This window comes from Cavia porcellus, unplaced genomic scaffold (assembly GCF_034190915.1).
Source record: "Cavia porcellus strain 051 isolate PalLab524CR breed Dunkin Hartley unplaced genomic scaffold, mCavPor4.1 scaffold_5, whole genome shotgun sequence".
In the NCBI taxonomy this organism is placed as follows: Eukaryota; Metazoa; Chordata; class Mammalia; order Rodentia; family Caviidae; genus Cavia; species Cavia porcellus.
In genome coordinates this window covers 50,945,645-50,960,289 of record NW_026947488.1, presented here as the reverse complement: position 1 = coordinate 50,960,289, position 14,645 = coordinate 50,945,645, and the positions used below count along the sequence as shown (strand labels likewise).

The window sequence follows — 14,645 nt, the reverse complement described above, 5'->3', positions numbered from 1 at the left end:
GCATGGAATAAAAATAAAAGACAGTGTAGCAGTTAGTACAAATGTTTTCTCTCTTTTACTCCTTTGTCTTGAGAGCAGCACATCCTGAGGTAAGGTTGGGGAGATGCTTAGATCCTCTGCCTGAGCTTTCTTGATCCAACAGTGTACTATGAGGACTAAACTCTGGAGGTTAGGGTCTCTCTACTTCTGAAGTTACGATGAAAACTTTCATGTGCATTGATGACATGAGATTTATACCTTGGCAGATTTATGAGAATAATTCATTATCCACTGTTAGGGAATAATGCACATTGCCAGGTTGTAAACAACTCCTGATTTTTTAATGAAAAACCTTGCTTAAATGATTATTTAAATTGTCTAGTTAAATTACTAGTTGTTGGTCATGCATTACAATCAAATGGAAATACATTAAAAATATCACAGCAATGTGTGTATTCTGCCTTCATGGGGTTTAGACTCACTTATAATTGTTTGTAAAAGTCTCACATCTATCTAATGTGAAATCTGACTTGATACCTATGGATTCCAATGTGAGTGATTGATTTTAGTAAAACCATAAGCCAGAGTACTGTAGGAAATGTGAACTGTTTCTGCTTCCTATACTCACATGTTCTGTGGCAGTTCTGAAAAGAAGTTCACTCTTTTAATCTAGGATCAACTTTTACCTAAATTCCAACAATTCACTCTATAAGTTTTAATGATCAATTATATAGATTTTAGGTCGATCATCACCAGATTTATGATTTAAATAAACTCTATCTGATTTTTATAATTTTACTTTTTCTCTGTACATTCTTCTCAAGGTAGCCAGGATTTTTCATAAAAATTCAGACTCTATTATTAGTATCAGAGCCATAAGAAATCTACGTCCCAATGAAAAATCCACTGTTTGGAATTTAAAAGTTACCTCATTGATCCATTAATTTAGTCAGCTAATTATTAGTGAATATTTTGATTCAGGCGTTTGTCCTTGTTCTGGAAATATGGAATAAACAAAGTTCCTGCCCACATGTAGCTAACATTATAATAGCAGGTATGGCCAACATATAAATAATTTCAGAAGCAGGAAATAGCAGGAGGTAAACTAGAGTATGTTTCATGATGAGAGTATTGGAAAGGAGTAAACTTACATACGAATTCAAAAATGTGTGTGACAGAGGGAGCGTTACTAGAAGAAAGATCTAAATAAAGTAAGTCACTGTGTCTGTGATACTGAATTTCTCTGAATAAAGCATGTCTGTAAATGTGTAAAGATCCTGCAGGCTGCTTGATTTGGGTAAAGAATAGGTTTTTGTTTGTGAGGAGATGCATTTCAAGAGTCAAAATTATTTTGGTCTATCTCACACCTTTATGAAAACTGGCCAGTTATTTCATCCACTGTACCTGAGAAGTCACACGACTTTTAGAGTAAAATCCTTAGTGTTTACTCTACAGCTTAGCCTACCCCTAAGGTCCACCGCACCTGTCAGTAAAAATACTACAAAACAGCACACAGGCCCAAGAGCAAAGACTTCCCTGTTTTGATGCAGCATGTCTATACAATGCCTCCACCAATCTTTTAGTTGAAGGTATTGGTTCAAAATCATCTCTGTCATGTGATCATATAACATCATGTAACACTTCCACAGTAGGGCATATTGTTGACATTACTTGGGTCTGTGTTCTCAATCCACATTCATTCATATTTGTCTCAGAATAATCTATTTACTATTGGTTTAAAGCAGAGTTGTTACTTTACCTTCACAAATCACTCAAAGTTCTGGGGACAGAATATTCAGGGCAGAGGGACCATCACCTGCCCTAAGTGAGAATATGTTTAGTATATTTAAGGAACAACAGCAAGGTCAAAGTGGCAGGAGAAGAAGATATGAAATGCAGATTTTGAAGCTCATATATAACCTGGTAAAATGTTTAGTTTTGCCACAAGCATGGTAGCAAACCTTGGACCTTTTAACAAAGTCAGAGGCCCAATGTGCTTTATTTACATATGTGATCACTCACTAGTGTTAAAGAACACAGAATCCTAAGTGTAGAAGAAACAAACTCAACTGTGCTAAGTTACATATATGGTAACTTTTCTTAGTTCTGACCAATAGTGGAGAAACTGCCACCCAGGTAACATTTACTATATAACTTTTAGAAACCATCGCTGACAAGAGTTCCTCATGGTTCAGATATAAGAGGTGAAGTTAAGGGGAGGCTGAAAATGGCGGCGAGCTAGGGGATCGAGCGAAGAATCTCTCCAGAGAATTCAAACTCAAAGATAAAAAAAGACAGCATGGAGAGGACCAGACAAATCGATAGCGATTCTTATTAACCAAGACAGTACAACTGGAGGATTTAAAGTCGTGCTGAGACCGGAGGCTACAAATCCCGCGCCCTTAAATCAACAAACAGACTCGTGGACCCAGCACGAAAATCTGAGTTGCTTTTGGAGACCGCGGGAAACTGAGACCCAGATCGAGACTCCAAGTAGCAGCCAGTTCTGCACCGCTGCACCAGAGCGGATGTACAAAGCTCTGGCGATTCAAATCTAAACGGTGCACAGAAATCTGACCGGTCAGCGCTGAGCTGCGAGTGGGGGAAAAGTGGACAGCTTGGTGTGCGGCGGTCCCGGAACGAGGACTTGCACCGGACTCTGGTGAGTACAGAAAACCCCGCGGCTGCTGAGTTTGGCCAGAGAACAGCTGGCCCGCCACCACGGGGAAATCAATAACACAGACTCTGGTGCAGACATACTAGCCTGGCGGCAGAAATCGCAGCTTGGTGACATCACCAGATCCCCCTGTAGGGAGGGCTGGTGGAAGACATCTTGAGTCCTGGCAGAGCCTGATTACTTGTTGGCTTCAGCTCCACACAGAGAACTTAGTGGGAGCCATCTTTGTTTTGGGCAGATCTGCTTTTCTGGTGCACCTATCACAGAGAGGTTTGGAAGAGAACGGCTGGCACCTGGGCAGAATCCTGTGCCATCACTCAGCTGCTTCTGATTCAAAGAGAACTGGCAGGAACTACTGGGGCTAAACCAAGCCTCTGCTTGGGGCCCAATAAGCAGATACAAAATAGTCACAACTCAGTGACAACCAGAAAGTACAGCCTAATTTATGAACTAACTGACACAGAGGCTAGAGACTAGACTGTACCGCCCCTACATCCCAGCCTACCCCAGATAACAGCAAATTGGGGAGGACAGCAAAAACTCAAGCCAGCACGCTTCTGAAAGGCCCTAAGCAATTCAGAGAGGGCCAGAGAACTCCAGGACAGTCTGAAAGAAACCAGAAACATGACAAGAGATAAAAATAAAAAAAAACCTCCAGCTGTTCAACAGGAGAAATTAAACCCAAGAGAACTAAACACTGAAGAGAACAAGCACAGTAACCATCCTCTACTCGACACAGCATCAGCCGAAATTAAAAAGTACTTACATGATCTCATAGAGGAATTTAAAGATGTACTCCTGATCCAAGTGAGGCAAGATATAAAGAGATTAATTAAAGAAATGACAAGCCCCGCCCAAGAGAACACAGATGGAAGAACTGAGGAAATCAGAAAAGAAAGAGAAGCATCTGAAGAAGAATTTAAGCATAACTTAGAATACATGAAACAGATCCAAAGAGAATATCAGGAAACTCAGAACTCCATTGAATATTGGCAAAATGCCTTGACAGAAACTAAAGACAACCTTCTGAAACTTGAAGAGAGATTTAGGGCTTATGAACGTGAAAGAAAAAGCCTATTAAAAATAACAAGGAACCAGAAAGAAGCAATTCTAAAACTGGAAGATGATAAAAAGATACATAACCTAAGAATAAAGAATGTGAGTGAGGAAGCAGGAACATCCAAAAATGAAATACAAAAAATATTCACAGAGATATTAAAGCAAAATTTCCCACGTATAGCAAAAAGAAATGATATCCAGATAAAAGAAGCATACAGAATGCCAGCTACCTACAACCAAAACAGATCTACGCCTAGGCATATAATAATCGAGATCCCAGAAATCCACCAAAAAAACAGAATATTAAAAGCAGCCAGAGAAAGGATGCAGGTTACCTATAACGGGAAATCTATCAAAATAACAGCAGACTTATCAACACAAACTCTTAAGTCAAGAAGGGAGTGGGGAGAAATATTCCAAGTCCTGAAGGAAAAAAATATGCAACCTAAGTTCATATATCCGTCAAAACTTTCTCTAAAAATTAATGAAGAAATAAGATACTTTCAAGACAAGGAGGAACTGTGGGAGTTCGTGGCCACCAATCCAACCCTACAGAGAGCGCTGAAGGACATTACAGAGAAAGAGAGGAAGAGATATCAGGATTACAGCTACAGTGGCAGAGAGGCCTCAGTGAACGGGGCAGACCATGGAATGAGGGAATAAGGTGGACAAATTATAGCAGAAAAGTGGAGTAGCAGACATGAGGCAGAGACGGTAAGCTAGTCTTTAGTAGAGACAGCTCTGAAACTATATTTAAAAAAAAAAGCAGAGGTCATTGCTAATGGTGTATAATGATTTAAAAGACACAGTAGTCCTAGTGACATATTTAGATTGAATTAAATTTGTTCTGGTCTGTCCACTCATATCAGATTTGAGGACACAGACCTCTAGAACCAAAAATAGCAGGCTATACCACGGCAACTATCCTTACTTTCCTATTGACTTAGGCTGAAACTCTGTATTACTTACATTGTCTTACTATGACTGATCTTAATTGTATCTGAATCATAAGACTATTGGTTGGCCTTGACTGATCCTATTTGAAATCGGTATGCGTGTTAGAATCAACCCTAAAAGTAGAGGAAACTACTCTGAGCATGACAAGATGTAAAGGATATCCATACTGGTATGAATCAGTAACAGCTCTCAAATACTACAATGCAGTCAAAGATAAGTTTTTATAAAAATAGGTGATAGTATGTTTAACTATAATAAGCCAGTGTTGTCGACAAATCTATTGAAAATAACAAGAGAAAACATAGTAGCTACGGAAGATCATTTATATTATAGTTTTATAAGTCCTATCCATTGCATGTTTATCTAGGAAATTGTTTCGTTGTCTTGTTATGACTTGGTTTTCCCTATAATACAGAGATGATAGGAACAAATACTCTGAGGAAGAGACCTGAAAAACCCGAGGCTTATTTTGTAGCATTATAATATAAATTCTAGCAATCTATTGCTTGCTGATTAAAATGTCTCTGGACTGGTTTCTTCAGCTCAACTTCAGCATATGCAGAGATGGGGATGGCTATCACAAAGAGAATGAGAGATGCGATGGTAGTTGGTATTGTCTTCCCTAATTTGGAACTTGAGGACCTAAAAAGACTCCATCATCCTGTAATGATTTGATTAGTTCTATAATATGCAATAAGTATAGAAAGTGGGTGAAGTTAGGGACAACTATTTGTAAGAAGCTAGAGACAGTTAGATAAGGTAGATCTCCAGTGGACTTGCTTTGAAATCTGTATTTCTTTAAATTGTTTTTAATTTTTTTTAAAATGTTCTGTTCTGTTTTGATATGGTTAACCTTATCCTCTTAGAGATGTAAAACAAATAGGTGGGACTGATAATCATATTACGGAGCTTTTGTTCGGCCATAGAGCAGAATGGTTTGTAGGGTCATTTTTTTTTTGAATATCATTCTATATACTTTAATTCTATAACCTGAACAGCCGTTTCGAAGATGACAATTTGTAACTTATCAACTGGCAATTTCTTACCTTTTGTTTGTCTGTAATTTAGAATTATTTCTACCCTTTTTTTTAAATCTCCATGTATTTTTTTTTTCGTTTCCTTTTCTTTAAATAAATTAAAAAAAAGGAAAAAAAAGAGGTGAAGTTAAGGAGGTGAAACAAGTTGAAATATAAATATGGAATATGGAAACTTTGGGCTACTATGACATAAAATACTTTGTGAAGCACCAGTGGATATTTAGGTGAAAGCATAGCTGTTGCTTTGAAACAAATGAGTTGAAAAACCAAGGAATCCAGGAGATATTCATGCTACTGAAACTAAGTAAGAAATGAGGAAGAAATGGAACCTGAATATATATATACAACACATTCTCAAGCAATATGTGATCTCCTGATACATAAAAGGCATTGCTCTGCTAGTAATGATGAAACAGTCACCTGTGTAGTCACCCGTAGGCCACATTCTGTTTTCACACTATGGCAGTAACCAAATGTTAGGTCCAGTTGGAAGGTTAAAGAACAAAATTAAACCTCACGTGTTAGCAAAGACCATGTGGGAATTGCAAAGTGGGAGGAAAGGACTCCAAAATCCCTCCTACTTCCTGTTTTAATCAATGACACAAAACACTTCCAGGGTCTATCGACCCCTCCCTCCATGCCTAATGAAAATAACCTCTATGAACTTCATTTTCAAAACCAGTTTTTGTGCTGCACATTGAATTGAGCTATTCTCAGACTGTTTATAATTTGTTTCTTTTTAGCCCTGACACCTTCATGAGGAGAAAGATAGATCCCCAACATAATGGCACTGAGGCCACTGAGTTCATTCTTCTGGGTCTGACCAGCCAGCCCGAGCTGCAGCCCATCCTTTTTACAGTGTTTCTCCTGATTTATCTCATCACACTCACCGGAAACTTCGGGATGATTTTTCTGATCAGATTCACTCCCCGGCTGCAAACCCCCATGTATTTCTTCCTCACCCATTTAGCATGTGTGGACATTTTCTACTCCACTAACGTCTCCCCACAGATGCTGGTCAATTTCTTATCTGAGAAGAAGAGCATTTCCTACGCTGGGTACCTGATCCAGTGTTTCGTGTTTGTGACTTTGCTGCTCACCGAGTACTACATGCTTGGTGCCATGGCCTACGACAGATACGTGGCCATCTGCGACCCTCTCCGTTACAGCAGCAAGATGTCCAGGCCCGTGTGCTTCTGCCTGGTCACCTTGCCCTACCTCTGGGGGTCCGCAGTGGGTACCATGCAGGTAACCCTGACCTCCCGCTTGTCCTTTTGTGACTCCAACACCATCAACCATTTCTACTGCGCGGACCCCGCGCTCTTAATGCTGACGTGTTCTGACACCTCGGTAAAGCAAACGGCCCTGTTCGTGTCCGCAGGGATAAACCTCACCAGTTCCCTGCTCATCATCCTCACCTCCTACGTCTTCATCTTCACCACCATCGCGAAGATCCGCTCCAGCGAGGGGCAGCGCAGAGCCATCTCCACCTGTGGCTCTCACCTAACCGCAGTGTCTATGTTCTACGGCTCCCTCTTCTGCATGTACCTGAGACCCGCAAACAAACAGTCCGTTGAGCAGGGGAAAGTGGTGGCAGTGTTTTGTATCTTTGTGAGCCCCATGCTGAATCCCTTTATCTACAGCCTGAGGAACAAGGACGTGAAGCAGGCTTTGAGAGGAGTGTTTGTTAGGAACCCTATTAAAATAGAGAAAACTTCAATACCCGCAGTCTCCCACTGAAGAAATAAAAATAATTTTTCATCAATAAAACCTTGAAAGAATCGACAAGCATCCCTCAATGGTTCTGAGTGTAGCTCTCTGGAGTCAAAGCAGAGTGTCTTTGAATCTGATGCTTAGTGTGAGATCTAATGAGCATCTGATGAAATAATGAAGGCAACGGTTAGAATAAAGACTGAGAGTAACCCAGCGCAGGGCTCAGTCTTGTGGCCCAGCGGGTTTCTGTGCTTCTGACTTCTACCAGAATAGCTGGATGATAAGATCTGCCTTCCTCTCCTTAGCTCATCAATACCGAGCACCTCTGACCTACTTTTATGAGCACAGCAAAGTGATTTATAAAACAATCCCTGAGTAAGACCATGGTGTCCATGCATATGTCACGTTATGTTAATCTCTGCAGTAAAATTTGATTACTTTCCAGAAGATGCTCATAATGATAACTGCAAATGTTTCGTAGCTTACTTTTGTGCTATTTTTATGTCCACTTATGCTGAAATGAAAACCATATGTATTTTATTATTTAAACAAAGAAAAAGTTGACATACTTTTATGAGCCTGGGATTTGCTTTATTGATTTTCTATAATTATCTACCTAATGAGAGATATTCATTCCCAAATTAGTTTGTTTCATTTTTCCAGAGGTGATTTGCATAAGGTAATCATTATAATATTATTAATAACTATTTGTTATGTAATTTTCATTATTTATCTACATTGATAATACCCATGAAAACTGATTTCAATGCTTTACACCTGAATTATGGCATAAATACACTCCATATTATGTGACACTTTTAAAATCTGTTCCTTTTAAGTGCATAATGTAACAATATTGGTATAAAACTGTTTAGTGGTACCACTATCTTTTAATCTTTAGGCAACTTTTTCCCCATTTCCACAAAATCTTTATTTGTAAGTTATTGCTTCTGATAAATTTCCATGGCTTTGTATCTTTTAATATTTATTTTATGTTTGTGTATTGTGCTGCATAAAATTTCCACCAGCAAACGGATTTCCCAGTTTCCTCTACTGCACAGGAATGTTCACACTCATTCTCTGTGTGAGTGCATGTGGTTCACACAAAATCACCTACACAGGATTTGTACATCAGATACACTTTATTGAAACTTACCTTTCCTTATTTTCATTCTTTCTCGTGCCATAAGTAGAGGAAAAGGTGGTGGAGATAATTTTCTCTCTAGAAAAAATATTTTTAAATCCTTCATTTCTAGGAACTTTCTCTAGAAAAATATTCTACAGCATACATACAACTTTTTGTCCCCATGTTTAAAGATGGCAGACAGTGGTATTATCATAGCTGCTTCCTACCCTACAAATCCTCCTTCTCCTCAAAAAACCTCATGAAACACGCAAACAAAAAATTCCATAAAACATCCTTTATTGGCTGCATAGAAGCTACTGAAAGAGCAAGTCACTAGGCAATAATGCTCTCTTTATGGGTTTTCTCATGGTTTATGGCCAGATCCTACGCTGTCCAGGAGATGCACCTGTTCTAACAGCTCATGAAAGCAGACAGTGCTCACACTGGGGGGTTCTCTGGTGACTGACAGCCATGCAAGCCAGGGTGTGTTTCCAACATACACAGATGACACCTAACATGATGCTATACAAAGTGATGGCAGGGGCTTTGTATGGTATGTGCTGTTTTAATCAAGGAACAGATATTTTTATGAAAATACCAACACAAGTTTCTTAATACATCAGCATATCCTAAAGTGAAATGACTAAATAGGAAAGCATATTTTGTTATATTAATACCCAAAAATTATATATTATTTTTCATGGAAAAAACCAGTAGATGAAATTGCCAGTCATTGGAACTTTTCTACTTATAAAAACGTTAAGTCCACAAATCTTAAACACCATTGTTAATATGTTTAGAAGCCTGAATTTCCACTGGACAACATTTCATAGCAGCATTCAACACATTTATTCTTCACAGCTTGTAATAAAAGCCTCTCAAAAGACAACTTCCAGAGCAATTTCACAAAGTGGTAAGAAAAATAGGATATGCATGCTGTGAGAAAGAAGGATGTAATGAGGAAGATTACTTGTAATGTTTCTTTTACCAAAATAAATTTTAAAAATATAAGCATTCACAGTGGATTTCTATCACATTTAAGTGAAGTTATTAAATGAATTCTACCATAGTAATCTGTGAATATGTGGAATTTCATGTAAAAATAAATTTCCTGAATTAAGTATGACAGTTTTTATTAAAATAATTTACCTTGAATATTCTGTTTTCAAGAGCAAATGAATAAAATTTCCAGTGACAGTACAGGAGGATAAACAAGTCATGAACCCAAAGTACAAGTTTTATCACTTTGTGAATTCACCTCATCACTGACACTTAGTATTTATGAAAAAATACTAAACTGTAATTTTCTGAAAACAATTTCCTCTGGGGAAAAGCTGCATGGCATGGATTACATATTTATTTCTTAAACTACAGATCAAAGAGTTCATTCTTGGGCTTAAAAAATTATAAAACACTGCAATTACTTTTGACTGTCCCACAGACTTCTCTGACAGAGTCTTAAGTACATGCAGAACAGGGTTCCGTAGAATATGGTCACTATGGTCAGATGGGAACCACAAGTAGAAAAGGCTTTGCGCTGCCTTCTGCACAATGAATCTTCAGGATGACTGCATCAGTGAAAATGTAGGACAGAAGAATGATGGAGAGAGAGCTTGACAGAGTGAGGCCAGCAACAACAAACATCACCATCTCTTTGACACGGGTGTCAAAGCAGGCCAGCACAATAAGTGGAGGGTCTGCACAGTAGAAATGATGGGTTTCCAGGGAGCTGCAGAAGGACAGGAAGAAAGTCAGCAGTGCCTGAGACAGGCCATTCAGGAAGCCAAACAGGTAAGGAAAGGTGACTAGTGAGACGCAGATTCACCTTGAACATCCTGCTGTGTAGTGCAGGGGGCTGCAAATGGCTACGTAGTGATCCAGAACCATGGACAACAGCATGTAGAACTGGGTGTTGACCAGGGCAATGAAGAGCAGGCACTGTGTAGGCAGCCTGGCAGGTAAATGTTCTGCTCAGAGAGGAATTTATACAGCAGGTTTAGTTTCATTGGAAGAGTAGCAGAAGTCCACGAAGGAGAGGTAGCCCAGGAAGAAGTACGTGGGGGTCTAGATGTGAGAAGTGGTCCTGATGAGCATGATTATGGACAGGTTTCCTGCCAGCATGTCAGGTAGACCAGCAGGAGCACCACGAACAACACTTTCTCCAGCAAGGAGTCATCTGTGAGTCCCAGGAAATGAAATCTATCACTAGGGTATGGTTGAGGGAAGACATTTTCTTACCCCTTGGAATCTGAAAGGGATGAAGGATGCTTCATGAAAATTTGTTTTTCTATCAATTTTAGTATTTGTTCATTTACCATTCTCCTCAACATATGAGTCAGAATTTTTATGTAACATTTTTAGCTCTAGTTTATGTGTCCCTCAGACACACACTACACACACAGCTTGTCTCATATTTGTGTCCCTTTTATATCTGTAAATATATACTTTTTCATACTTACATATGTATACCTCTCTTTTAATGATCTCTCCACTGGATATTTTTTCTAAATTTTCTCTAATTAAGAAACCAAATGTTTTCTAATGAAAAATAAACAGCCAGTCAACTTAATCATTCAACTGCATTGATGAAGACAGCTGGATTTTAAGGGTCTCTCCAGTACAAATTCTTTTAGATGAAGAAGAAAAGATTAACAGTCAATTCTGCATTTTCATTCAAAGATCATTTATGCCTTGTTCAATTTAATTCAGAGAGCAATATAATTGAAAGTTACCTCTCAATAGATGACTAAAACATATAAAATTAGGAAGAATTCTCTCTGTCTTGGAAGTTTGTTCATCCATTCATACCATGAAGAACTTTATATACTTCTGTTGTTGTTTGAGGTTCCAGAGTATGAAAGCCTTACATTTTCACCAAGTATTCATTGTAGAACAGAGGAATAGACATTACAGATATAGATGAAGTTCAATATAATATTAAATGAAATCTAGTACTGGAAAGGAGAATGCAGGTGAGTTACTTGTACATGGCCATATGTTCTCCCTGAGAAGACAGTGTTTGAATAGTAAATCATCAATGCAAATAACTGGGGGAAAACATGAGTTATTTTAGTTTTCATTGCTTTGTGGCATTACGACAAATATTTCTTCAGAGATCCAGAGCTATTTAAGTGTGCCCTTGGTAGCAGCCTGATGCCGTCTCTTAATTTTTTTGTGAAAATAAAATATGAATACAAAAATCAGGTAGTTATCCTATTATTCATTTAGGATCTGGATAAATAAGTGTGAAAGGTTCTGGCTTCTACTGGACTCATTGTGAGTTAGGCTTTTGCTTCATTTCCATGGATCACCTGCCCTCCAGAGGCCTGGCTTTTATAGAGGCCACAGTGGGTATCTTGGCATCAGTGTTAATCATTTCCAGTGTCCTGGAGTCCCCAAATATCTGCATGCTTTGCTTTCCCCAACATCAAGTTACCCTGGCAAAATGCCTTACGTCCTTTCTGGGAAGGAATTGAGAAAGAAGACAACATAAATGTTTGACTCCAAGGGGACCTGGCCACCTCTAAATTTGGGGGGTCTTTGGCCTGTGAGCCAGCTCAAATCTGGGAATTGCTTGAAGCACTATGATTCTATTGCTATGAATTGAGGTAGATTTCAGATCACTTGCTCTTCCATTTTTTGATGATTTAAAACTTGTTTAAAAAATTAGCCCTCAAGAAAATACCCTAAATTGTTTGGTTGTCAAATATACATCAGAAACGCCTTCAAATAAAAATAACTGTCACAGAGTTAAACAAATATCAACATAGAAACATAAAAGTCAAATATGAATCAGAGAGTTTTTCACTTTTATAGAACATTCATCTGAATACAAAAATAGAAGATGCATTTTTTTAAAATAACAAAAGCAGAAAATAACCTACCTGTCAATATTACCCTACTGTTTGTACAAATCAAGGAGGATGATTTATAATGTATTTTTGTATTTATAATGTCTTTGATATATTCCTCTGATTACTTTAAAAACAACTGTAAAGAGCCAATTAAAATATTCCTTTTTCCTCAAGGGCACAACTTTAATTTGATGCTTAGAAGAGCTGGATTCTCCTTTGAGTCCAGAATCTCTATATCTTGGGTAAACAACATAGCCTATGTACTCTTGAGATGCTTCACACGGATAGGAAAGTAAGCCACACTTTGACCAACATGGAAGGAGAAAGACATGAGGAAACAAGTTTTACACATTTAGTATAGGAAACATAAACTTATACTCAGCAGAGATCCTAATTTTCTGTATAAGTTTTGAGGTGAAGTCATCTAATGACCACAAAGAGTAAGAAAGTTGTGTTAGGTGTAAAAACAAGGAAAAAAGATAGGTGGAAGAGCGTAAAAGTTGCATAATCAGTAGAAGAACTAATCAGTGATGTTGGTCCTTTGGACAGAGATCTGAAATTCAACATCCAAACCAGTTCTGCGAACCATGATAATTTAAAAAATTAATGATTCCCATAGTGGTGATCTGAGAATAAATGGGAACTCGAATAAGGAGTACTTGACCCTTGCTTGACACCACCTTTGCTAGAGGAAAAGAAATATACCAGTGTTTTCATTATTCTGGATCTTCCAGATCACAAATAATTCCGGGTGAATCCAATGAAGTGTGTCAAAGTGCAGCCTGTTCAGTCCAGGAGAAGCAACCTTGGTTTGGTTAAATCATCAAATAATCATGAATTCTGTCAGAAATCAGTTCATCTCATTCATTTCATTCCAAAAACAAAATTCAGGTTTTATCATTCCATGAAACTTGAGATTTAAACAGCTGCTTTTAATTTTTTCTCAAATTGAGATGAAAATATTTATTTCAAATTTTGCCTACTTTATTCTAACTTTACATAAATGAAATACTAAAAGAAGTTTTAAATAAAATCTTATAGCTTTTGGATAAACAGAAATTAGTAGTATAGCTATCTATCTTGTATATATTGTTTGATCATTTTTTCTAAATCTTGTAATCTGAACAACTAGTTTCAAGATAACAATATACAATATGCTAATAGTGTTAATTTCCTATTTCTTTTTTAATTATATATTGCTTTTATCCTTTTTTCTTTGTTTTTAAAATAAAAAATCTTATGCCTTAAGTATTTTTATGAAGAGAAATATATCATAGGATTATCAAGATGTTGTATCTGATTTCCTGTCCTCTTAAAGGGGGCCTTCCTCCACTTTTTTTATTCTTCTTTAATTTTTTAAAATTAAGTTTATTGGTCAGGAGTTTAGCTCAGGGGCGTGTCTGCTTGGCAAACTTCAGGTCATGAGTTCAATCCCCCACACCAAAAAAAAAAAATATTTTTTGAGTTTATTGGTACATTTAAGATATACATGATGATCACATTCATTATAGAGAATTTTTACCTGTACATGATATATCTTAGTTCCTCTTTTTCCCCATTTACCTCACCTCTCTTCAACCCCTTTCCTTCCTTATTATTCTATTTTAGCCTTTTTTCTCATTTTTTTCCTTCCATCCAGCCCAATTCCCTTTTGCTTTTGAACACTCACTTCCTATTTCACAGTATCTATTATACATTTTTGTTCTTATGTATACTTTCAGTTTCTCACACCAGAGAGATATGTGATATTTACATGTGCCTATTTTATTTAGCTTAAGAGTATGGTCTCTAATTCTCTATCATCTCTATTATTTTGTTGTTGTTAAAATAAAAAATTTAAAGAAAGCAGAAAAAAAAGAATATGTATCTCCAGGGCCATCCATTTCCCTATAAATATCTCATTTATCCTCTTTATGGTTGAGAAGTACTCCACTATATTAAAAAAAACATATCTTCCTTATCCATTTGTCAATTGATGGGACATCTGGGCTGTTTTTAAGATTTTGTTACTACAAATTGTGTTGCTATAAATATGGATATGCATGTGTGATATGATGCTTTTAATTTTAGAGGTGAAATTTAAAGAAGGGGAATAGCTGTGTCAAATTGAAACTCTAATCCTAGTTTTTGGAGGAATCTCCGCACTGATTTCCACAGTGGTTTCAAGAGTCTACACTCCCACCAACAGTGAAGAAGAGTTCCTTTTTCCCTTGCAGCCTCACTAGTATTTGTTATTGGTTGAT

General features: G+C 37.5%; 1 protein-coding gene and 1 pseudogene across 1 annotated transcript; one reads left to right on the top strand and one right to left on the bottom strand.

Annotated features, from left to right (window-relative positions):
* The first annotated feature begins 6,439 nt into the window (after positions 1-6,439).
* On the top strand, positions 6,440-7,449 carry LOC100723023 (olfactory receptor 5M11-like). The gene has a single exon (XM_003476633.3). It carries the CDS (start codon positions 6,466-6,468, stop codon positions 7,447-7,449), a length of 984 nt encoding a protein of 327 aa, XP_003476681.3. The 5' UTR covers positions 6,440-6,465.
* A 2,391-nt stretch (positions 7,450-9,840) lies between these two features.
* On the bottom strand, positions 9,841-10,778 carry LOC100721089 (olfactory receptor 5M10-like; annotated as a pseudogene).
* Between the last annotated feature and the right edge of the window lie 3,867 nt (positions 10,779-14,645).